The following is a 26,983-nucleotide window of genomic DNA, read 5'->3' as shown; positions in this document are numbered from 1 at the left end:
AAAACTTAGGTAGGTCCTTGAGTGAGACAATTGTGAGACAATTTACAAAAGGAAAATCATCCAAATTTTACATTGCTGTTCTTGTATAGGTAGAGTAGCCATGGGATGGATGCCATGACAGGTGAGTGGTGCCAGGGAGACAGCAAGCTGAACTACATGTGCAAAGGACAGCACAGGGACACAAAGGACAGGAACCACAACCTCCCTGTTTTGCCCATTCTGCAGAAGCAGGACTGGAGACAAAGGTGCTGCCTCTCAGTTAAAAGCCTAGGTAAAATCAGTTGGGCAGCTCAGCTTGTCACTGTAAGAGCTTTTAGCTGAGAGAGGCAGGGACTAACAAGCGCTTCCTTTCCAGTGGGCACAGGCAATGAATGGCAGAAATCAGAAATACTGCTTAGGGATTTATGGCAAGAGTCAGCTTTTTACCCTGTATTCAGTACTTAATAATCCCTCTCACATGCCTCATTGCTTCTCTTGACCATAGCTACAGCTGGAGAGAAACTAAGTTTGGCTACTGGCTCCAGGTAAAAGTAGTCAAAGGAAGCAGCAGGCTGGTTACTCAAAGTCTGCCTTTTGGAAGGGAGAATAGGACAACACAGGCGCTATGGAAAATACAGAAAAACTCATTAGTTACAAACAAAAATCTGAATCTTCTACTTCAAGGACCTAACTAAACTTTAAACATGTTAGGAACCAAGATTGGTATAACCACACTTTATTATTGACCAGTTTGTCAAAGAATAATAAAAAGAAAACCTTAGAGAGCTGTGCCACAGTGAATTAAAGCTGACTTACCTTTCACCCACAGGCTGAATACTCATTCCTACCCTGGTCAGTGATGGCACTGATATCACCTACCAAGAGCATGGTGAAGCTCATCTTTGTAGAGCAGGGAATCAACAACTGTAGACCAAGCTATAATGTGAAATCGCAAAAGGAAAGAGAAAAAGAGTATATAAAACTTAATTTTAATCCTGGTGATTACCTTTACAGGGCAGCTGGCAGCTCATAACTGAAATTGAGAAGAACTTCAGAAAAACCTCCTTTGAAGTGAAGGGCTGCTGCTGACTTCACAGAGGCCATGTATGTAGTTCAGTATGGATTTCAAGGTCATGAGGTATCACCTGCATCACCTAATCTGATCTTTAAAAACAAACCTCAGACGGCATCCAAACATTTGTTTGGCAACCTTTGAAAGTTCTAGGTATGTTATTCTCATAGGTAATTTTTTTATTAATAAAAAGACTGCCTTGTTTTTAATATTGGGGCAGTTTAGGCTGGGTGCCTCCTGTTACTGCCACTTAAGTTACACCTTTTCCTGAGTGTCCAACCCAGTAGGTGGACACAGGAAACAGTGTATTTCTACCCATAAATCCTGTGCCTTATAAATCCATCTGCAAAGTCTTTCTCTTCCTCTTTCTTCCCTCTCTGCTCTCATGGGAGATGCTCCCTATAGGGTAACGGTAGGGTAGTATCTCAAGGCCTCTTAGGCCTGTCTGGGCCTAATGCCAGGAGGAGAAAGGGGTGGGGGGAGTCTCAGACCTGGCCAGCCTGAGACTAGCCTAACAGTGGGGGAGGGGGAAGAAAGAGCCCTGGGGGGTGTTTTTGGTAGACCACCAGGTGGGGAGAAGGGAAGTGTTGGGGGGTGCCTTTGGGTGTGGTGTAAGGGACTCTGTATGCTTTGGGATATCTTTGCCACTATGCTTTGTAGTTTCTGTAAAACACCAATTGCTTTTTCATTTAAGCTTTCCATCACTCTCCAATCCATTTGTGTGAGTGTCACTATTTTGTCGGTGTCAGGGCAAGAGAGGAACTGTCCGGCTCTAAGCCAGGACAAATCTGAATTTACTAAGCTTCACCTTCAGTCAGAATATATTGTGCCTGCCTGTTTACAGACCTAGGTACTGACTGTAATCCTCCACCAACACCTGTACTTCCAAGCTCACTATCAAACCATCCAAAACTGGTTTTGTTTTTACATACAAGTAGTAAATTGCCTACTGAATTTCCTACAGACTCACGAATAGAAGTACTGTGAAAACAAACACTACAATCACTCTAAGCTATGAAGTATTCACTAAGTCAGTCTTCCTTGCTGCAAATTTCAGTATCTTCAAAAAGCCTTCCTTGCACAACAACTGAGCACAAAACACTAAAGCTACAAAGTTCAGTTTGCAATTTCTGATTTCCATGGAGAACACTGAGACTTCCTTTTTCCTTCCTCTCCACCCTGCTCCTCCCCGCCCCAAAAAACAACCCCAAAACACACCACCCCACAAATTCAGTATATTCCCAAAGAAAGAGAGATATGGAAACTACATGTCATTGCACTGAGCAGATCATCTCAAGGAGGTAAAGCCTACAAACAGGTACAGCTTAAGCACTGCAATCATGACTTGAAAAATAAAACACAAGATGAGTATAGTTTTTTTTCTCATGGTATTTGATTGTTTCCAGAAAAGACTGGCCTGATCTAATTATTGGGATTTCCCTCATGCTAGAATCATCATCTGTGTGTGTCTTAGCTGAAAAAACCACCCAAAACAAAAAACCAAACACATCACAACAAAACACAGACTCAAAAGAACAGATAGGTGAAGAAAAGAAGTAGTTAGGAGTGAAAAATCTGGGACAGAATTCAAGGTCAGTGACATGACAACATGTTCTGTGTTGGGGCACACAGCAGACAGTAAAATCTCCTTTCCCAATGTCATGGCATTTGAGAGGCTTTTAAAAACTTCACTGATTGTATCGCCCACGGAACATTCTTGTTATAAGAAAGCTGAAGTCTACAGTTTCTGCAAAATTCACAAGAACCTCCTTGCAAGCAACACAAACCCTAAAAAGAGTGTTTGTAACCAACATTATAACCTGTACTAAACCTAACAACTGCTTTCTAACAGTGCAGCATTGCTACCCGAAATGTCTGTCATCTGGAGAGAGAAAGAATCAGTGCTAGAATGAAGGCAAGAAAAGAAACCAGTTGATAGCTGGACATCAAACAAAGACTGTAAAGTCACAAAACTCTTTTTATTTCAAATCAAAAGGCCACTTAACTAAGGAGAAAAGAATTAAATTGGAACGTGAGGAAAAACCCCAAATAAACCACGTAAAGGCCCTCAAGCACACAAGACACACCAAACCTGTGCCACACCTGAACATTAATGATTGAAATTGGAAAGAATTTCAGTTGTTTCTTATTTTTGTGAATCTGTGGGAGTACTTTTATCTCAAGAGTAACAGCTCAAAGAAGAGCTGTTAATGTGGTCAGTCTAAAATGCTCACCCAGTTTTCCCAACATTTCTGTATAAAAAGAATATTATTATCATAAACAGTAAGAAAGAAAGAAGATACACTACAGTGCTCTAAAGCTCTCCAGCAGGCATAAACTGGAGCCAGGGTATTTTATCTGCTGGCAGAGTTCATCCTCCCTTAAACCTGGTCTGACTGTCCCAGGTCACAAATCAAGCCTGCTATGGGTGCAAGCATGACAGCAGATTGCATGCAGAGCAGCTTTGGTACTACATGACTAACCAGAGTGCTTCACCACACAGAACTGTATTGCTTCCAGACTCCAGCTTGCTTCAGTCTGCTGTAGGATCTGTACTAATAGGGGGTATGTGGAAGGTGACTCTGCACAACCCAGTTGTCATTTTACATCTGCTTAAAAAAGACTCCCCTGGCTCCCAATAATGAAAAATTGCCTGTATGTACAAACCAATTCTGAAACAGCATGAACATTTATCTGAGATTAATATTTCAAGCAAACTAGAAGCTGAGCTGCTGCTTGCTATGTATGTGAAGTAAGACCACACAGCCAAAATGCAATGAAGGCACTCACAAATTAATTTTATACTGATCCCAGTAAATTAACTCTATGAAAAAAGCATGTGTTCTATTAAGTATACTTTAACCATAATAATGAGTGACTGTTTAAAAAAGCTGTGATGGCAATCTAGAGTTAATTTGTTTTGCTTCTCTTTTAAACTGTCAGGGCTAATGTGCAAGTCATGTATCTGCATGCTAATCTACAGATCCATGGTGAACAGCATCAAGGAACCAAGAAGCTTGTGAACCTCAAGATGCCTTCATTTTTAACACACCCACACCCCCCAACGTATGCTTAAACAGCAATACTGTTCTGCTTTAATTTACCAATGACATCTCCACTTACATACACCGTCTCAGCTAAGGATTTTAAAACAGTTCACAAAGATTAAAAAGATTAATTTCCTGTGTAATGCAAAACAAATTATTAGCTGTTTAAACAACAAATAAAATCAGCAATTTTTTTCAGCAAGTAAATATCAATTTACAGAAATCACCTAAAGGTGATCTGCAAAGACAGCCATCCCACCCCTGCATGATCAGGGGGAACACAGGCAAACAATTAGTATATAGTCCAACCGCTGGACGATGACTCAAAGCAAAAATCACATTGCTAAAAGCAAAAGGCTTCACTTACCTTTCTCTCCATCTGAAATAAGATCTCTTTCTCCCTTCTGAACAATTGTTAAATTCCCCATGGCTTGGCTGAGTCTTAATACACATCCATGATGATCACTACTGTCTACAGGATCTCTAAGCTACAACACAAGAATTTCACACACAGCACGTATTTTACTACTAGAACAACATATCCTAACACATGCTACTTCAGCATACATATGTGAGTTAAAAAAATGGGGGTGGGGAATGCAGCAGCATCAGTCATTCTAGAGTTTGGGTTTTTTTTAACTATAGCCACTGCAGTGACAAGGAAATGCACAACCAAGAGTCTTTTAAATAGAGCTGTTTAAGAATATTCACTGTTGTGGCAATTATCCCATGGAATAAAAATTAAGAGACTGCTTCTTTCACATACAAGAAGTGGCACGTAATGTTTAAGCCAGAAATAAGCTGTTTAAAGACTAAAAAGACTAAACTTGTATTCATGTAAATATCAGTAAGGAAAACAGCTCACCATGGCTTCATACAGTCTGCTAAATTCCATATAGTTTGGGGTAAGAATAGCTCGCTGGTAGCCCTGAATAAGAGAAGGCTGCTGGGAAATGAGCCACAGTCCATCCTGCAAAGAAACAGTAAGAAGAACATTTACTGAAGAGATTCATAGTAGTATCATAGTATCAGTCAGGGCTGGAAGGGACCACAAGGATCATCTAGTTCCAACCCCCCTGCCATGGGCAGGGACACCCCACACTAGATCAGCCTGGCCAGAGCCTCATCCAGCCTGCTCTTAAACACCTCCAGGGACAGGGCCTCGACCACCTCCCCGGACAACTCATTCCAGTGCTTCACCACTCTCATGGTGAAGAACCTCCTCCTCACATCCAGCCTGAATCTGCCCACCTCCAGCTTTATTCCATTCCCCCTAGTCCTATCACTACCTGAGATCCTGAGAAGTCCCTCCCCAGCCTTCCCGTAGGCCCCCTTCAGATACTGGAAGGCCACAATGAGGTCACCTCGGAGCCTTCTCTTCTCCAGACTGAACAGTCCCAACTCCTTCAGTCTGTCCTCATAGGAGAGGTGCTCCAGCCCTCTGATCATCCTTGTGGCCTAAATGTGAAATCACTGACTGGATCAAGAAAATACTTACAGCATCAATAATGATAGGAATTCCTTTCACTTTTGATTTTTCTATAATAACCTGAGAAAAAAAAACACACCAAAGAAAAACAAATAACTTTAAGATGCTTGATAATTTAAATCCTCTAAGATCCAAACCAAACCCATACAATAAATCTGATCATGAAAGCTGTTTTCACAAAGCAAGATAGAAAAAACCCAAACCACAAACCAGTCTGTTATAGTCTGTAAGCTAAGGTAAAACGTTTTCATATCAACCAGTAATTTTACAATCACATTATTCTCTCCTTTGTTCAAGTATAAGCAGTGTCAACAGGATTTCCATAACTGATGCCTTGGTGTTGATACGCAAAAATAGAAGGGCACAATCTCACTCACTTTCCCTGCTGTAGGAGGCATGCCATGCTAAAGTAAGCCACACATGGTAAGCATACATTTCCAATGAAAAAGAAAGAAAAATCCCAATGAGTATTGCCATGATAGAAGTCAATCACTAACTACAGTACTAATTTTAGTTGCCTTTCTGATGATAGCCCCCCTGCAGTATTTCAGTTTACATACAAACATTCCAAGACAAATAGTACATAAGATGTCACTTCACTCATGGTCCTGGAGGCATTATACTTTTCAAAGCAAAACTGAGGTGACCCAGACAACAGAATATTTGCAGATTTTTTTCAGCAAGCAGCATCTACTAGCAGACTGCCTGCCCTTGTTCCCTCTTCCTGAGCAGTGAAAATGACTCAGGCTTGAGCTTTTTTAATGAGCAATGGCTGACAGTCAAGTTTTTTGAATGTTGGTCATTACCAACTTGCCTTTGAAGCTAGGGAGTTTTATCTTTTTTTCCTGTAGAAGATAACAGAGAATGGTATCCATCCAAAAGTCTAATTATTTTTGAATGTTATTGAGCTCTTCAGATTAGCTATTTGTACGGCACTGAGCTCCACAGGTTAGCAAGACATTATGTAAGGATTAATAAAGCAAGCCAGTTTTTAATTAATGTTCAGGGTATCGAATGTCTATCTGTTCTTGTGTTGTGGTCAAAACAAACGCCGCCCAGCTTGCTTCCTGCAAACTATTAATTATAGAATATGCATAACTTCATGATCTCACTTCTACCTGATTCTGCTGCTTCTAAGATCAATAGAAATCTCTCCCTCTGTTTTCAAATGGATGACCACAATTTAGCAGTGTGCTTCAGCCCAATACTACTTTTCTCTGTTTGGGCACTGTTTGCATGCTGGAAGCATGAGACTGAAATACTATCCACTGCTCCAAGCCTGAGGACTTGTCCCAACACACAGCTGGAGCTACACTAGAAGCTACTACAGAATAAAAACCTTTCATAATACACACATGCTTGCACAGGTCTCAAGTATGGGCTGTGTGTCACAGACTGCCAAGTGTCCATGCTCCTTGGGATTCCAAGGGAACACCACAAGTCTCTTATATTCAGCTACTTAAGTAATATTGAACCAATCTCAAGTTTTACACAAATCATACTGTTTCGGCTGCTACTGAATTAGTCAAATTTGTAAGTATATTTAACAGTTGTGCCAGGATGTAATCTTAAAATATACCCAGAATTAGCTGCAGCATACTGAAAGACCAGAAAGTCTTACTTTCCAAGCTTTTTAAGAAATAACGAGACAGAGTTATTTCTGTATTCATTAATGTTAATCTGCACAGATGTGCACACCTCAGCTTTATTTCACAGATGTATTGCTTTACCCCTGCTGTGTTAAGTTCATTAACAATTACATTTAATTTGACTCACTTGGTTATAATAAAATAAGGTTGTAGGTCTAGCAACTACATTTATGGTGTGTTTTTTTTCCATATGTATCTAATTGTCCAATTATTTTTGAACCATACTAAGCTCTTCTCATTAGAGAAACAATGAGCAAGATATAAGAAAGCATTCAGATAATCCTCCCCAATTTTTGAGGATACAAATATCATCTACTGCAACCTCACTTTCTAACTGGTTTTAATTATTTTCATACATTGGCAACCAAACTCCTTCAGTACACTTGAAATGATTACCGCTCCACTTCCCACTAATATGAATCACCAAGTTATTCTAGTATATTAACTTTAGTAAGTTTGTCTTTCATGAAACTTCAAGTCTGAAGGAAGAGAGCAGATATCAGAAGTCTGTATCTTCCAAACTGTTCTCTTAAATGCATCATGAGCAATCCAGGAAACTAATTTTGCCAAAGTTCTGTTCTCAAAACAGTTAAGGTTTGGCCATTTGGCTGTTGCTGTTTCTGTCTGGACCCTTTTCAGATTTCCTCTTAACTGTCATCTTGACTACTGTTTAAGACTTCCCTTTTTTGTCTACACATTATCTGTTTAACAACAGGCTACATAAAAGAATCCTGAAGATCCACTCTCCACCAAAGAGAATGTCAAATGTGAAAGAAAAAAAACCCAACCAAACACCAAACCAAACCAACTGACCAAACCAAACCCACAAAAAACCCCAAACAAAACAAAACGGTGGAAGCTACAAAGCATGAAAATATACATATAGGTAAACACCTTCTGGGAGACTGGATCACTCGTGCATTCCAGAGGAATAAGGCATCTCTTCCAGATAATGTTTTGAGTTCCTACCTCTCCAGCACATCCTCCACAATTTTGAGACATTCTACCTCTGCTGTGAGGAGAAACTTCACTTTGCCAAGTAAAATCTATTGGCCAAGCAACTTTTATTGTGTACAAAATCTCTGAGGTATCAGTTTCTAATCTAAGATACTGAGTGATCTTTGCTTTTTCTTTCTCTCATTCTAGAACAAATGATCAGGGAATACAAAGTCCTTTGTCTTACTTACAAAGCTTGTTTCTGACAAAAAAAACCAAACACAGACAAACAAACAAATAACCTAAAAAAAAAAAAACCAACCACCAAACAAATGAAAAAAAACCTACCCTAATTATTTTCCTTTCCTTTTCCTTTTTGAAAACCTGACAGAAATTGCTTGGAGTCAGAAAAAGAACCTCAGGGAGGAAGTTCTGGGGAGGGAGGGTGTAATCTGGCAATCATAATACAGCAGTAACAGAGGTAACAGTATCCCTTAAAACAACCACCCATTTGAAGGACACAACATTAATTGGAGAACTTCTGTTTCATATTGATTCTGGACAGGACCCATGTCACCTGTTGCCATTTAAAGGTCAAATGGCTCCCCATTGGAGAGCAATTCATCCCATAGAGCTCGGATATTGCATTTAGTATGGGAAGAATCACCACAAATATACATGCCTTTCTCAGCTATCGCAGACATTGTACTGCTTTTTGAGACATTAAGAATTACACAAGATGACATCCACTTTTAAACCCTCTATTGCTGTGCATAGTGTATACAAACAAACCCCAACATCTGCTTGCATAAGTAGTCTTTACAGAAATAGCGGCAACATCCTGGCAAAAGTCAGTTTTCAGCTGAATCTGTATCTCAGTATTTGGCATGGACTTTCCTGGTTAGTACTTTAAGCATATGCAAGAACCTTTACTGTTAATTTGCAGAATTAATACAGCTCAGATTGACTCTACTTTAACACCAATACCTATGGTATTGTGTGATCAGGAACAGCCTGCTCAGTTTTATCCCATGTAACAGTTATTTATATGGAAAAGGACTTAAAACATTGCCAATTGAAAATATTAAGAAGTGTTAATAAGACAAGACCTGAAATTCAAACACCAATCACATAACTGAAGAGTAACACATACAAGTATCAATGGTAAACCGAAGACATCATGCCTTCCTGTCAAACTGTACACTAGGGTTTTGGAGATGCGAGCTCCAAGATACATCCAGTGGATATCTCAGAATGCAAAGAATATATTATACGTCGTCCCCACCCAAGTCCACAAGCCAGCAATAACACACAGATCCTATTTACACACATTTGCATATGACAGCACACAAGCTGATTCTCCACAGCTCTTTGGAAAATACAGTTATGTACAGTTTTGCCTACACCCAACTTAGATATAATCCTTGTCAGCTTCCTTAATTAACGTAGATTGGCAGCAGAACATCTGCAGTTACTTTTAATGTATTATTAGTTATACCACTCCGTGTGTTTTTCCTGATGAACTGGTTTAACTACACAATAGTTGACATTTGGTGTTCGCAAAGGGAAGAATCAGGAAATTGGAGCCAGTGGTTGTAATGAAAGATTGGATTTTAATTAAATAAACACAAAACCACAATAGCAGCATATATAAAGCAAAATCTGTCCCACAACAGTAATTAATTTTCACTAAGGATGCACCACATTGTCATCTTTCTACTCTGCAAAGGAAAAATACTGCAGGCAAAGCTTTCTTCACTGATACATCAATAAATACTGTATTTCTTAGGTGTCTTCAGAAGTCATGTCTTGACCTACTCTTGGCAAAACTCATTATCCATGTGCTCAAAAAGAAGATAAAGCTTCAGCATGCCATCATAATAGATAGCATTGACCATGATGACATTTAAACATTTTAGGAAGCTGTATAATCTTGCCTTTGGCGGACTCAAAAGTGCATTCTGCTGCAACCTGCACATGCCAAGTATGTAATTACATCCTCTGGTTTGGAAGAGACACACAAATGCATACAACTTCATACTGGTTATGTCTCATACAACCTTTAATAATCAAAAAAGGAGTGGCACTCGTTTTTACAAAGAACTCTCTACTGAAAGCTAGGATCAGAAACTGCAGGTAAAATGTCACCTATAACTGCTTGTATTTTCCACATGGATGTGCTCTCACCCAACAAGCCTGAACCCATAGTTTTCTCTGAAGCAGAGAGAAAGGAGAAAGAAATAGCCAAAATTTCCCTATAAATGCTGCAGCTGGCATTTCTGCACACCTCCCTCCTCAAGGTGCCCAGGAGAAACAAGTTCCACCCCAACACACTGCAAATCAATTCCTACAAATAGGAACTGAAAGCCCTCGGAAGCATTTCTGCATTCCTCACTTCAAGTCTGGATAAATGCAGCATTAGCAGACTCAGCTGAAATAGAGGTCAGGATGCAGCTCTGTAGCAGAGATATTTGGAAAATGGGCTTGGCAAGCAGAAGTTTGTAATCTTGCACAGCTAGAGGTAGGCAAATATCCCAAGCACAGTCTGCTCAAGGCTACAGTTAGGGCTGGCAGTGAGGATAAGTTGCCCTAAATACAGACCACTTGATACAGGAAGTTTTGAGACATGTTTAAAATGGAGTTCCACTGTTTGAGATTCTTCACCCGAGAGCCGTATTGTAGGTAACCTGTTTTCCTTTGTTGCTTGGGGTTTTTTTATATGCAGTTTACTGAAAGCAAGTTTCAGAGTTCTTTCACAAACTGATTCAAGAACTCATCCTCTTTTCAAAATTCAGCAATGTCAAAATCTCTTTGTGGACAGTATGTAAATCACCATTAGCTATCCTAATTGCCTGAGTGTTTTACTGTATATATTCCCGTACATGTAACTATCACTAGCTCATTAATCACCCTGCTAAGCTCTCCAACTAAACACCACTCAGTACTACAGCAAAGAGTCACAAAACAGAGACAAATAGCTTTTCTTTGAAACAAGTATCTTATTTCATCGTTTATAGGCAGTTCAACTAACTGTGTCTTTTGTCCTCTGACGCCAGTCCCTGTCTTGCAAAAGAGATTTTCAGGTGCACAGGAAAATACTTCACTTAAACCAGGCAAAGGGTGGTAAGAACTCTAAAGAGTACCCTAGTACATGATCACACTCATTAAGTGCCTTCGAAATGTTAAAGCTGTTGTTAAAACTAGCCAAGCTGAAGATGCTGTACATGGCACCTAATCAAAACTGTTCTAGTCTACCACAGAAAAAGAGAATAATCTACTTCTAGACTTCCTTTTTCAATTCAAAGTAGATAATTTTCTCTCAGGCTTGGAGGAAAACTGCAGCTATACAGTTTCTTAATATCTGCTGTAAGCATATGCTACATGTTTATAAAAGTAACATAACCAAAAGTAATGCCTGGAGGTAAGACAAAGAAAACAAAGCAAAAGCCTCTAAAATACTGTCCTACAAAAAACAAACGAGAACTCCTTTTTTAGTTTAATGATCACAAGCAGATACCACTTAAACTAAATTTTTGCACTGCCTAAATATCCAAATCCAGGTTAAGTAATAATCCTGTTTACTAACATCTAAAGTAAAAAACTTGACTCAGAATAAATAAAGGCAGTAAGTTTTCTCATGTTGTCTCATCCACTGAATGCCTGCACTTACAAAGCAAACCCTACGAGGTTTCCCATTTATGGTTGATTATACGGATGTTAAATTTTGCTTAAGTTATTTATGGTCAGCTGATGGCATTTTTATCTTAAAACAAATCAACACAGACCTAAAAGGAACTCTGAATTCATCACTCATTTTTTTCTTTTAGGGTTTCTAGCTGAACGCTGCTCTAGAAAGAGTTGACAAAAGCATTGGTAAGCAAAATACCTTAAGTATCAAAATAAAGTCAAACAACAATATAAGCCTACACACAGAAAGCAAATAGACATCCCACTTCACTGTGAATGACTTTCATCAAGATCCATTGCATATATTAGAAAATAAATTCTGCCTGCAAGCTGCATAAACATGTATTTAAGGTCCTTTTAGGGTATTTTCAAACACTGTTTTCCTAATCAAGATATTTGTAGGGAAACCACAGAATACTAACAGTTCTTAGCACAACCAAAAGGATCTCTATGCCTTGAGCAGCTTTATCCATACCAGCACCACCATCACAGAGAAAGGACTGTTGGCAACTGCTAACAAGTGAAGATGCCCACAAATTCTGACTCTCATCAAGCTCTTTGCAAACAATGAGGCTTGGCTAGTAGGAGTAGCTTTCCACTGGATACTACTTGTGGTATATGCATCAACACCAGGGTTTGGTTGAGGGCTGAGAAAAATACAAGTCAGACACACATTCTCACAGTGGGTGCACACACATTGCCCTTCATTTTTTGCCTCTGCAGTACTGCAGGCACAAGACCACATTTACCTCTCCTCCTCCTAGCTGAGTATTGAGAACAGAAGGTAGTGTGTCCTCACTGCTACTTCAGTTAGAATAGAACAGAATAGACTAGACTAGAACAGAATTAACCAGGTTGGAAAAGTTGTCTATGAATTGTTAAATCCCCACAGCAAGACCCTCCCCAGAGGACTTTCCACAGAATATAAACAGGGCAGGAGGCAAATGCATGACACACACTGCTTGACATGTGCAGAGATTCCAAACATTAAAATGTCCTGTTGCTCATATTTGTGCATTGTGCCAGGTACCACAGAGAATACTACTAATCTATCAACCGCAGCATTAGCCAGGGATGCTTCTCAGGTGTCTTATACTAGGTACAAATGGTACCCAGGTGGCTGCTCAGGTATCAGAAGGAAAATGCTTCTCAAGGCCCTTAGAGGCAGATTTAGCATTTAATGGACTGCTATGACCACAAAAGGTGGCTTTGTATTCTGTAGTCCTCTTGATCTTGTAAAAACTAGTGCAGATAAGTGTAGTGAAGCACCTAGTCCCATTCTGACAATTTATTAAGGCTGTGAAGTGTTGCTAAATCCTGAAGGCATGGAGCTTGAAAGGGGGAATTAGTCCAACTAACCTAAAATAAACACAGAAGGGCTGATGCCTCAGTTGAGGTGGGACTAAGAATCCATCTGAAAGAGAAAATTTCAAATGGGCTCTTTTGGGGCACACTCAATGAAGGTGATCCATTAAAATGGCCCAAAACTCTCCCATTCTTTGCAAGACATTAATTACAGCCAAGACATTTTCATACAACCTTAAGATGATGTCACTGGAGGTGGAAAACAAGAATGTTTTCCTCTACCTGATCACAATGGTAACTGCTATTTCACCAAGAATTCTGTATCAGAAAATAAGCCAGTAATGTACCCATTAAAGATTCACCAACCTCTGAGTAGGAAATTTGACAGGAACATCCCATTCATAACAAAAGGAATAAGAGAATGGAGAGAACAAGAGACTGGAAACTGATAAAGGACATCACTAAGCCTCTAGCTGCCTGACTGCTAGGCAGCAGTAGAATGCAGAACATCCTGGAGCATTAGACAACATCTCCTGCTGCAGAGCGCTACACAAGAAATATAATCTTCCTTCCAAAGTCCTCCCAGAAGCTGCACTCATCACCCCGCAGAAGAGAAATTGGGTTCTCCCACAAACTTGAGGAACAGCTCTTGATGGTACAGGCAGAAATTCCTCTACTTCCAACACTGTGGCAAGTAAGTATAATAGGGATGTAATTCTGCTGAGTTTGTTCCTTTCTCTTTAGGAGAAATAGCTTAGATTATTTATTTGCTCCAGAGTTGGTGAAGCTGGCAAAGGGTCTTGAACACAAGCCTCATGGAATTAGGGTCATGTAGTCTTCAGAAGAGGTTGATGACAGATCATCTCTAGGCACTTGGAAGAGAAGATGATGATCAGGAGCAGTGAGCATGGTTTTACCAAAGGGAAATCATGCTGGACTAATCTGATAGCCTTCTATGATGTCATAACTGAATGGGTAGATGCAAGGAGACCAGTGGATGTAGTCTACCTTGACCTTAGTAAGGCTTTTGACACGTCTCCCATAGCATCCTTGTGAGTAAGCTCAGGAAATGTGGGATAGAAAAACAGACAGTGAGATGGATTAGGAACTGGTTACAAAATAGAGTCCAGAGAGTGGTGGTCAGTTGAAAGGAACTGAAATGCCACAGCGCACACACTGCAGGCATTAAGCATGAGGGAGGCAGGTGATGTCCTAAAGATGCTGACAAAGCAAAGCATTCTTTGGTCTGGAGAGAGAACATACACCATCTAGTCAACAAATAATCAAGCTATTCCACAACAAAACAATGATCATGGGCTGTACACCAGAAATTGCAGGTTACTGCATTAGTAGTCCATTTTTCAATGCTCAGAAGAGAAAACCAGCCCAAACACAGTTGTTTGGACATGGATGTTTACTGGCAATGTGCTGGCACAATACTAACAAGAACTGATATAAGAACAGCATCAGAGAGGTGACAGACCACTATGCCTCAGCACTTTAATGGGGTAGGAGGAGGAAGAGGGGAAGCCCTCTCCCATTGTCACTGCCACTCTGATACAAAACCCTGACCAGAAATCTGCGTCTCAGCCCTGAATTCACAGGACAGCATGTCGAGGTTAGCTTAAAGGGAAAACAGAAAATTATATACCAAGGCAGCCTCCTATAAAAGTTTAAAATAGCAATGCTATCATCACTTGCTTTTTTTTCTTGAAGGTGAAGAGTGATACAAAGCTCAAAGTTGCTATTGAAGCAAGAGGGAGACTCAGCCTTTCCTCAGCACAGAGAAGCACCAGTCTTCCTTGAGCATGCAAACAGCATTCATTTGTCCCCAATTACATGTTAAAAACCCAACACTGGATAACTAATGAACACTTACATAATTACAGTGAGGACAAAGAACTTGAGCTTTAATGTGACCTGAAATTAATAAGGTCAGATCCACAGCTCATATGAATGTGGCCTGAGGTTTGAGCATGAAGTAGATTTTAAATGTCTTATTGGCTGAATTTATTTCTTCACATGGGACAGCCAGGCTTGAAGGAAAAGCATGCTTGTAATTCACTAAGAAAACAATTTTTTTTTTAAGCAATGAAAAAAAAGAAGTTTAAAAATTAAAACAAATATATAAAAATCAAGGACACTTCTTGATACTTTGATAATACAGATAACCACACTGACATCTTCATAAAACTCAGGCAGCATTCTCATATAGACCAACTCATGTTAGGTATCGTAGATGTTCTAAATGAATTCTTGTTTTCTTTTGTTTAAAGTTGTTTTCCTAAAAACCAAGAAAGAAAAAGCATTTCTCTGAAAAAAAATGAACATAACATCTACTGAAATTTTTCATTCAGAATAGAATTTGGTTTCTTGATCAACTGTAATAAATTTATTTTTTCTTTCTTTCTGAATACATGCTCTTTATCAGTTCTGTGCCTCTGTGATAAACTAAACATTTTTTGGAAGCAGGAGAATGAAAGAAGCGAGAAGCTCCAACAGCAACTTCCTTTAATAAAATCCTAGTTTAAAAAAAAATTAAGAAAAAAACCATCACTCTCTGTAGCTCTCAAGGTATTCTAAACTACTTGGATAGGGTGGTCTCCTGCCTCTTGCTTCCCCTGTTTTTCAATTTCACGTGTCACTGTCAACATATCTGTAAATTATATTAACTCCACTTGTTAGTGCCACTGATTAATTCTGTAATACTTCACAGGAAAAAACATTAATTGTACAAAATTAGATTTGCATTAGACTGAAAGATACTTTGAATCTACAAAGATGTGTTGACAGCAATTCAAGACATTATCTGGATGACAGCCTAAGTACACATTATTTAAGAGTACAGAACTATCTAAGCTTCTGTTTTCTGCTCTCTACTAAGGCTTGGAAGAAAATAGGATTAATCTCTTTATCCAGAGTAGAAATCTGCAACATTTTATAATTAAGACTATTACTTACTACAAAGGGACACAGTCCCTGTTCTTTGGTAGCTCTTCTGATACAAGTTGTCAAATATGATTCTGAAAAATAAGGAGCTCACAATCATATTTATATGCACACAGTGCAGGTGCTTTGCACCTAAGAAAACACAGAGTCCTTCATCTAGAGATGCCAACACCTAGATCTTAATTAGCAGCTTTCACAATCAAAACAAAAACAAATGAAAGCAACCACAAGAGTACCTAAAATTCAGAATGATGCTTACAGTACAATAATGAAGACTGTGACTAACAGCCAACAATGTTTTATTAAATTTATTGCTTAGTAACCTATCAAAAACATTTGTGTAGTTATACAGAAGATAGGAAATTGGTTAGTAAAACTCAACATGAAGACACAGAATAAAGTATCAGTACACACATTACCTTAGCATTCTCAAGCAGAACTTCATCTCTACCTAAGCCAGGTCCTATGACAACTGAGTGCAGCCGTGGCAACCATTTTTCCACCTCATGGACAGCATTGGGACTATCACTAAATGGAATTGGGGAAAAAAAAAGGCAAGTTTAAAAAGATTTCATTTTAGTATTCTCAGAATCTGAGTTGAAGATGTAAGACAAAGATATATTTTGAGTATCTGAGAAGTTTACCCTCCAAACTATCAAAGCCTTATGATGCAGAAAATATGGAATGGTTGTGCAAATAGCTATAATGAAACTTTGCCCTTTATTGATTCCTTAGGGGATACCACATAAAAATTAGGAGATAATTGCAAGCATCCACTATAGTAGTTAGAAAATAAAAAATAAAGACCTAAGCAGGAAACCAACAATTCTTTTAGTCACAATTCCCCCTTTAATGTTTCTTTGCAGAGATTACACCTTGGAGAGAAATCCACCATCTCACAGATATACTATGGCTTGCTGGAAATGATGCAATTATTTATTACCCTGCATGGCAAAATGACAAATCTACTCATATGCTTTTTTTTTTCAGTTGCTTTTTAAGCATTTTTTCAACTGAATTATGGTCAAACTGTCCCCTTTCCCCAAAAGGCAACAGAAGAGTTAAGCTACTCACTAAGGGTATTATCTGCTTGCAATGCTTAAGATTTCTGTAGCACTCAGGTTTTGTCGACATTGGAAATATGATGAGAAACCCACTGCCTAATAGAGCTGCCACAATACAGCATTTAGTTGCTGACCAGAACTGTTTATTTTGTTCTGATCAGTTTTGTTGTGGAAATAGGTCAGAATATTTTGAAAGCACTGTCCAACAATATCAGTTAATCCTTACTGACAGTATCAGGGAAAACTCAGCCTCCCTTCCTGCCTCTAACATAAGTGACAACAATAAATGAACATTTTAACCAACGCATGGAGGAATAATAGCCCTATAGGCAAAGCAAGGGAGTATTATTCAATAGCATGACTTGGAATATTTTGAGCTTGCACTACTTCAACAAAGGTCTATTAAGACAGATGAAAGCCCATGCATGTTTTTCATAATCAACAGCTGTACTGATGGGACACACCACTTGGGAACAAGTGTTTAGCCTGCGTCTGGCAGAATCAGCAAATTTCACGACGATTTCTGCAAGTGCCAGGCAGGAGCCCAAAGCTTTTGCAGCTGCAGGGAGCGAGGCGCCCACTCAAGGCCACAGGAACGCAAGTGCCTCGTGCCTGGCCAAGACCCAGCAGTCCCTCCACCAACAAAAGCTGCTTCAGAAATCCCTGGCTGCAGCACCGCTGATTCCCCAAAGGTGCCTTGTGCTGACACCACAGAACAGCTCTGTCAGAATAAGGCTGCTGGGTAGAAGCGATGACCCACTGCAAGGGCAAGGGAGACAAGGAACCACGTGAGGACATCGGTGTCCCTGACGCATTTCTCGGTTAGCAAGCTGAAGTTGAATTTTCATTTGAATGACACAGCTCCTTGCCTTCTCCTCTAACTCACAAGGAAACTGAGAATTGTAGTAGCCTGAGAATTGTCAGACAGCTCACTTTCCCCCATTTTTGTCCCTATAGAACCCCCTATCAGTTTATTATGTAGAAACAGATTGGAAATAAAAATTGTTCAAGAAATATTTAAAGCACTATTTAAAAAAGACAGTTCTTTTATATGGGTAGATTGGATGTGAAAAACTGTGAACCGAACTCTAATAAAAGGTCACCATTTCTGAATGCAGACCACCTTTTTATTTACATGCTGGAACTGATTTAATCTCTAAAAGAGCAGTATGCATGTAAAATATATAGTAATTCTCAAATTCCTATCTCATATGAATCATACATCTATAACCATACCATGCTATATACTTATGGATGTTTGAATTGACTAAATGCAAAATACCTTTAGATAGTAGAAGCAAAATTCATCAAATATATCTTCCACTAAAGGTAAGCTAACAACAGTGCCATACATAGGTACCATAACTGCTCTGTTCTACAAGTACCTCCTGCAAATAATCTCAAGGTAGAAAGTATTGACATAAGACAATTTTGTCTCCAACCCAACTGATAATGCATGCTCTTCAAAACAAACCCATCTCCTGGGAAATGAACGGTCCAACATTAAGCCACTCCAGCTCACTTTGCCTCTGGTAATAATAAAAGCCTACCGTGGAGCTTTTCATCTTCAAAGCATTTTACAAACATTACCTTCACATAACTCCTTTGCAACTTCACAGAAGAAGCAACCCAAGGCATATGAAGGACCAAGGCACTGAAAATGATGATAATAACTACTACATTGCAAAATCAGCTATAAAAACAAGCTGTAAAATAACTGATGAATTGTGATTCTTCATAAAAGAAAAAGAACAAATACTGCCTCAGAGAAGTACCATGCCAAATTCACTTTAAGATACTGGATGTTTACCACAGCTGTGGTTATGCAGCTAAGGACACCTTACAAATACACTGTATCTACAGCTTCTCTGAAAGTGTGAGCTGTTGTGACCTCTTACAATTTATTCCCACACACAGATACCAAAGTAGTATTTTATAGATGACAGGGTATAAGTGTTCAACAAATAGCTCTCTTCAGGAAAGGATGTCACCTTGAATGTTCCTGACCACTGGATTTAGCGTAAAGACAAAAACTCTTCTAATTCTCAACAGCTACAGTCTATATGCAACATTTACACGTATGAACACAGCACTGCTCTGGTTATGGCACTCATGGCAGTAATTGCTGGATTCAGTACTGTGTAGTCTCACTGTTGCCTCTTAATGTACAACTTCATGGTCTTTCGTAACACCTTTCAGTTTTGAAAAGCTGGTACAGAAAACAAACTTCTAAGTCAGCCTTTTTGCTCTTCAGGACTTTTCTGTATTTCACTAGCACACAATGACACAATTCTGGAAATCCTCATCTTTGTGAAAGCTTGATGAAATAACCAAACACAACAAAAACGGCTGAAAAGAGATGGAGGCTATTGCCTCAATACCACCCACAGTTTCTTAAAATCTTCTAGAGCAGCCTGTAACAGATATTTGGCAGTTGCCAATTCCTTGAAAATCCACTCTAGGATGGTCACCCACCCAGAGTGGGAAGACACTAGACAGCTAGGGCCTGAAATCCAACTCATACCCCCAACCCTCCAAAAGAAGACGATTTTGCTGTACACTGCATTTTATTCATAGGCTGTCTTTCACCAAATGATCAAAAGCACCAAGGCAATAGCTTTAAATTATAACAGAAAGCCCTAAACAGCAGCTTTCCTCATTCAGGATGAATGACAGTCACTGTCATTGCTTTCCAGAGGAAGAAAAGGAACAACAATGATAAGGTGCAGGCTTGTCAAACTGTACATGGAAACAGGAAAATGAGAACCAAAGCCAGCATGGGTATAACCAGGAGCCACAGAAATACTATATAAGCATGAATGGCAGCATAGAGAGGAGGCAGCAGGACTACAACTCTTCATATGTGTTTTAATCAGAGCTGGAACCACCTTGGTAATCAGAAATGTGGCTTGGACACCACAAAACACCAATCAGTGGGACCTCCTGCTAGAGAAGGACAATGAGATACAAACAAGACTGCTGACTGATGGCTTCTCCCTGGAGGCACTATTTTTCAAGTTCTCTCATTATCTGTGCACACTTGGTATGACTGAGGCAACTCCAAATGCATTAAAATGAAGCATTTCATAGATCTGTTAGGTAAACTCAGGGAAAGCCACTTTAAGCGGGCAGTTTCAAAAGCCAACTTAGAGTCTTATCTTCAAAGATGGGAAAAAGTCTCTGATCTGAGGATGAAAGAGTTTCAGTTTTGTTTGTCCAAGCATTGCAAGTAATTACATTAATGTGAATCAAATGTTAGACCTGCTGACATTTAGGTCCTGTCATGTTATACAGCACATCAAAAGAGCAAGAGACAGGACATAATGTGTAGTTCTAGAATTTAAGTAGTTATCTCAGAAAGCTAATTATTAACTATTGTGGTAAACCTTGGGTGAGGTTGTTACTGGAAACTGGGTAAATAAAATAGAGAGATTATTCTGGAATGGTTAGGTCAAAGACATTTAAAGCAAAACCAACAGTGAAAAAAAAAAAAATATTCAGATCATAAAACTAAACTAATTCTCTATTCCAAGAGGCAAACCAGTTGTATGAATTTGGCTGGGTGCAATCAGAGACGAAAAAGGAGATTTATTTAGTAAATTAAGCGCCATAGAGTAAAATGCACACAAACCCCCTCCCCAACAAGTTTAGAAAACAAAATGGTCATTTTCACCTACCAGGCTGCTGAAAGATCTTTCAAGAAGTTTTAATCTGGGGAGATAGTACTTTATTTTCCTGGTACCATTGATTAAATGACAGGGAAGAAAATGAAAGAAAAACCAAGACTGTAATAAGAGAGGGATTGACTACTATTCAAATCAAGTGCTCCTTTTCAGGCACTGAATAAGTTAATTTAGATACCAGAAGCAAACCTAGTAGGCTTCATCTGAGTATTAACAACACAATAGCAAGAACAGCAATCCATCATCCAGGAGAAGCACTGGTACCACAAGTTCATAGCAAGAGACTGCTCTTAACATGGAGGTACCACAATCTTTACTTGCTCCACAATCTGCCTTCAAAGCAGCAACACTGTGAATGAACTGTTGAGGTATGCATTAGGAATAGTGCTGCATTTACTGTATCATAGTTTTTATGTCATAATAATGACAAACTCCACAATGTTTTCCACACCAGACTCTCACTCAGATATCAGATGTTCTCTTTCACCAGGAATTGGACTGTCAGCACACTATAGGCATCAGAGCCAACAATGACCTTTTTAATAATGAACCTTAACACATTATACAAATGGGGTCACTTGTCTTACACAGAGAAGAGCCTCTCACAGCCTGTCAGAAAGAGCCCAAAGGAGCAGCTATTGCTTGACTCTATTTTCTGAGATTTCTCATGGACATGACAACAGCACTCAAGGTTCACCTTATCTGGCCTTATAAAGACATCAGAGGTATCACCACAATCATTTTGCAACATACATTTAGATATAACCCAATATTTAGAGCAGCTGCAGTACATTTTGATCTCAGTCTCATTACAAATGTGTGTTATGGTAATCGCCCCAAAAAGTACAATGATAACCAAATGTCTTGACCTCATATTTTCAGAGTTCATGGAATTGGTCTTGACCTATTACTACTTCCTGTGAACTGACCTGATAAGTAGAATCTGTCAAATAAATGGACTGCAATCAACCGAAACCTGTGACATAATGAAGTTGACAATGTAATTTCCCTGGGAAAGAAACAGACTTAAAATGTCCCTAGGAAAAATCAATGCTTTTTTTTTTTTTTTGTTAATGTTAAAACAAACTGTCAAGCTTTTACCACAGCAGTATCTCTAGCTTACATTCATCTCTTAAGGCACAGATGAGGGTTGAATCAACACCCAGAAGGCTTCAGTACTACAAATCAGATGTGGACACGAGAAAACAAGACAAGTCTCAGTCTAAACTTCACTGACTGTCAGCTGAAAAAAAAAGACCCTAAAATATCATCATCATCACAATAATAGCAATAAGAATAATGCAAGAGCAAATCCAAAGCATGCCTGCCTTAACTTAAACCCAAGAAAGATTAAATGCTGAAGAAATCTAATCCTGGTGTCAAAACCCAACAGTATGGCAAGTTCAGACAGATGCATTTGGCCAGGATCTAAGTGGAGTAAAACCATCCTTCTGTTTTTGACATATGAAGAAAGCAGCAAGAACATCAGCAGTCCTCACACCAATGCTAAAAATCTTTGGCCACTTCTCTCATTGAGGAGGTGGCAAAACCTCTGTTAGTATTATCTGAGATAAGCATGTCTGCTACAACAGCAAGGAAAGGCCCTGTAATACAGGGTGAATACAACTCCTGCCTTATTTACCCTGCAGCATACAGCAAAGAAGCAGCAACTTTTTGCCAGGAAAGCTGGACACAGGAAACAGGTCCACAAGGAAGTTTTGGCTATGGCACGGCGCAACACGATTAGAGGCAGTTTAAATACACATACAAACTGAACTTGATCTCTCTGTAAATTGTTACGGGATTAAAAAAAAACCAAACACAAACATTTCCAATGTTTTTCCCAGCTAGGCTGCTGTCTGAATGACATTTGGGAAAAATATTACAGTTTATGCCTGCATCTTCTCTGCAGGTATAATGGGGATCCAGCAGCCAAATCACTTGGGAGGCATCTTTCTGGTAATTGGAGCAACTTGTGCTTTTCCTTGACTTTCCCTGGTGGTAAGAATTCTCGCACTTTTTCCAGCAGCTGATTCAAAAGAGGTTAGTCCCTCATTACACAGAAGTGTTTGATAGCTGCCCTTACTACACACAACTAAAATGTATCAGCTTCCTCCCACAAAGGACTACTATTTGTACATCTCTACACATCATAAACTAGAAATGGTCAAAAATCTTAAGACTGTTCCTGTGCATTATTTAAGAGACCGAGCACTAGTTAAAAGTGCTCAAATACCTTATATAAGGAGCTTGCTGTCCATGATTAATTTTCATGATTTGTTCAAATCATCAAACCAGAGAAAATGCAGTAAAATCAGTAAAATATGTTCCAGCAACCCTGAACTAAGCTAAGCTTCTTCATTAGACTGGACATTAGGGAAATTTTTTTCACAGAAAGAGCAGTGTGGCACAGGAATGGGCTGCCCAGGGAGGTGTTTTGAGTCGCCAACCCTGGATGTTTAAGGTTCGTTTGGATATGGCGCTTGGGGATATGGTTTAAAGGTGAGCCTTAAAGAGTAGGGCTATCAGTTGAACTCTGCGATCCTGAGGTTCTTTTCCAACCTGAATGAATGTTTCTGTGAAAATGAATGGTAACTAGCCTCCACAACCAGGTCTGTCTCAGTTTTCTCCCTAATTATTTTTATCCCAAACCAAAAAGAAAAATATTTTTCAAAATCCAACCCAAACCTTGAACTCTGCAATGAACTGTAAGACTTTCAGTAATTCTATCAATCCTTCCTAGTCTATACAGACTCATAAATACAATCATCTGGGAGGAAAGTATTAGTTCTAAATTCATACCTAGTTCAAGGACGATTTTTTGGAGATATTGGAGTGAGATCTTCAAAAGACACACAAAATGAGTGATTTGACATGGGATTCTATTTCTCTGATAAAATTCTCAAGATCGAGGAGTATATAACTGTTGACTCTATAAATTCTCTGACAACCAGGTTATAATTGGCTTGCTCAATAGTATCTCCATGTTTCCTAGCCTACAGAGACAAAAAAGTTCTGTAAGATTATGAAAAAGTCTTTGCAAAAGGGGACTCTAAACCAGCAGATTTATTCTCTCTTCTTTTAAAATATAACCAGCTGGGTTTATGTATCTCATTCAATTCTGTGATCACTCACCTATTATGACCAGACAAACTTCCTCAACACAATTATTCAAGAAGTCAATTCAACCTGACCTGTGCCAGGGAATTAACATGAAGAATGTAAAAAAAACCCAAGATCTGCTCTCTAGAAAGTTAACAAGGAAGTATGTACACATTTGCAGCAGAAATCCACACAGAAAATATATATAGAAAAACTTACTAAAATGCAAGTGTTTGTGTGTAGTGTAGAGCAGGAGCACGTTAGCTGAGAAAATGGAAAAATGTAGCACAAAATGAGGGCAGTGGTGACAAGAGCAAGGCAGCTGTGACCAACACTCTGTATACACCACTATTCAAAAGACTGACTTTTGCAATATACATTTTTCACTTCTCCACAGGAAAGCAAAAAGTCAGCCAGCAAAAATATTGAACTGGTTAGCTGCCAGTTTCTAATTATTAATTTAATTAATACCAAGGCTTTTTAGAAAGGGCCATGACACATTGGACAGAATCCCTGAATAGTACCATTGATAACATTAGCAATTCATGGCCCTGATACCATTATTCAGCTTAGGTGGTCAGGAAGCACAAAGCCAGGTGTGGGAAGTTTCATCTTTCCAGATCCCAGACTGCCACATGCACTCTCAACTCTTTCACCTTCACACTTAGGAATAGGGAATGAAGCCACAAGACAAAAACCACAGGCAAAGTTGCATTAGGAGTGTATCCAGCGTTGGCTTGTTACACTAAAAAGAAACCCAAAATGGCATGCAGCTAGGGCCACATGGAATTGCCCTGGCAATCCTGCAAGATGGATGCCTGTTTTCATAACCCTCATTCTACAATCCTACTCAAGCTTTCTCACATAACATTCCTTGCATCCTCAATGCAACAGACATTTGTCAAGGACCTGAAACACAACCTTAGCTAGTCATGACTTCAAAGATCCTTAACAGCAGCTCTAACAAGCTAGAAGAGCCCTTGCATTCAGGGGGCAGCAGCTAAAAAAGAACATGTTCTTTCCCTGTGGTGATCTCCTATGAGGTGAAGGCAGTAGGGAAAGGTATTGGCAGCCAAATCACAGAGGAGGTGATAAAATGTCAGATTCCTGGCAGTACAAAATGGCAGCTGAACCCTGGCAAAGTGCCAAGTTGTTCAAACAGTGAATTGAGGAGTACACTGGGCCATAATTATGATTAGCATAATAAGAGAGTGGTACAACAGCTACCTAGTTACTCTGAAGGGTCATGGAGAAATCATAACAAAGCAAAGTTTTAAGGAGAGACACAAAAGAAAACAATGACGTAGCTGCTGGGTGGGTTTTACCCGGAGGTTCTTCCATGCGTGAAGTGCGGCCAGGGAGAAAGTACAAAGACTGTTTAAGAGACCAGGCTCTGAATCAAGAGCAGTCGGCCGTGCCTGCAGAACTCAAATGGCTTTGCAACATATAAAAGATCATATGAAGAGTGTGACACTACGACAAAGGGCCTGACGAGAAAAATAGGCTGTTTGTGTAAATTTGAATAAAACCTGGGCTCAATAGAGTCAGTCAAGATTTTTTCCATTCTAATCGAAAAGACTGTTTTCTCTTTTCCTCAAATGAAGCAGAAGAGATAAAAAGATGAGAAAAAAATTAACAAACAAAATCTGAACATTCTGATATTTGCACTTTTTTTTCTTCATTTTGAATGCCATATAAACAATATTTACAGATCTGTTGTTTCATGCAATTTGACAGCTGCTTGGGTCAAATTAATCAGAGATGTAATAAAAGTATTAAACACTGAGTTTCAAACTTAAGGCTATATGGATATGCAAATGTTTAGAATCACTGTACTTTGTATGTCTACAGGAATTTATAAACAGAGATGAAGTTAAACATCCTAAGTTCTCTTTGTGAAAACGAAAAAAATCAGGGTTTTCATTGAGATCGCAACTCCACAGAAGACACTAAAAATCTGTGTATGTAAAAAAATACCCTTATTTAGTAGGCATAATCTGGTCCTCCATGCACTTGGATTTTACTCTTTACGTGCTCTTTTTTTTTCCCCGCCGTGCAGCTTCTGTGTCCCCTATTAAACTATTCCATTGCCATACACATCAAGAACCCTGTGTAGACGAAAACTGCTTCTCCCTACTCCAGGTCAACAACTCCTTCCCATAGGAGACAGATATCCACTGTATCCTAGTTGAAGTTAAAAGTTAGTACTGCCATTAAGATTCTCCATCTCATTTGTTATCATATGATTATCAGACAGAACATCAACTGAACATGTATTTTTTTGCATTTTAGAGGCTAAAAACCCTACCCTTGTATCTTCCACTTCCTTTCAAAGATCACATTTTCCCTGTCTAAAATCCACAAATTCATGTTTCTTCTATATTTGAAAAAAGCCAACAAAACACAGTCCTTGGTATCTAACTGACTTCTTTCTGACCACCTCTCTCTACACCAAAAAGAATGAAACCCATCTTTACAATGTTATAAATTCATAGCTTCCAACTGCTGGTGTCCCCATAATGGAGATTATATTCTTCTTCTCAGACACCAAAGTATTTCTACTGTCATAAATCCTAACAGCAATATCTGACAAACATTACTTTAGATTAAGCTTTTTCTAACTTAATCACAGCTTTGGTACATATACCCACAGACTGACACACAAGCTAAGCTCAGGGATGAATACCTAAGGCACACATCTTAATCCTCATTTGCACTGTCCATAGTAAACCATCATAACACCTAATTGAAACAATTTATCCTACAGAAGTTCACCAATCAGTCATGTATTTCATAACACAAACTCAGGGAAGCATACACCAATTTTCCCAATTAGGACCAATGCTTATTATACGTTTCATCTTCCTGTTAATGAACTTTGTATTTTAGAGCATCCACTTATTCCTAGGAATCTAATGCAACATACTTATGAAGACAAACGAGAATCAGTATCTCTCTTGCCCAGTAATTTTGTGTAAATACATAGTTGGAGAGGGGAAAAAAAAAAAAAGGCAGACCACT

The 26,983-nt window shown here is 39.1% G+C and overlaps 1 protein-coding gene across 5 annotated transcripts in view; it reads right to left on the bottom strand.

The window, feature by feature from the left end:
- NAXD (NAD(P)HX dehydratase) overlaps nucleotides 1–26,983 on the bottom strand; it is a 50,519-nt gene that overhangs the window by 12,719 nt on the left and 10,817 nt on the right. For all 5 annotated transcript variants that reach the window (XM_068170679.1, XM_068170527.1, XM_068170649.1 and 2 more), the window contains 4 exons: nucleotides 16,533–16,641; nucleotides 5,597–5,647; nucleotides 4,964–5,068; nucleotides 4,466–4,586 (listed from right to left, as the gene is read on the bottom strand). In XM_068170679.1, the coding sequence (XP_068026780.1) occupies nucleotides 4,466–4,586; nucleotides 4,964–5,068; nucleotides 5,597–5,647; nucleotides 16,533–16,641 (386 nt within the window). The remainder of the gene's footprint in view (nucleotides 1–4,465; nucleotides 4,587–4,963; nucleotides 5,069–5,596; nucleotides 5,648–16,532; nucleotides 16,642–26,983) is intronic.

This window comes from Melanerpes formicivorus, unplaced genomic scaffold, assembly GCF_026170545.1.
Source record: "Melanerpes formicivorus ecotype bairdi unplaced genomic scaffold, bMelFor1.0.p_v2 SCAF_1, whole genome shotgun sequence".
Taxonomy (NCBI): Eukaryota; Metazoa; Chordata; class Aves; order Piciformes; family Picidae; genus Melanerpes; species Melanerpes formicivorus.
This window is presented reverse-complemented; position numbering and strand designations above follow the sequence as displayed.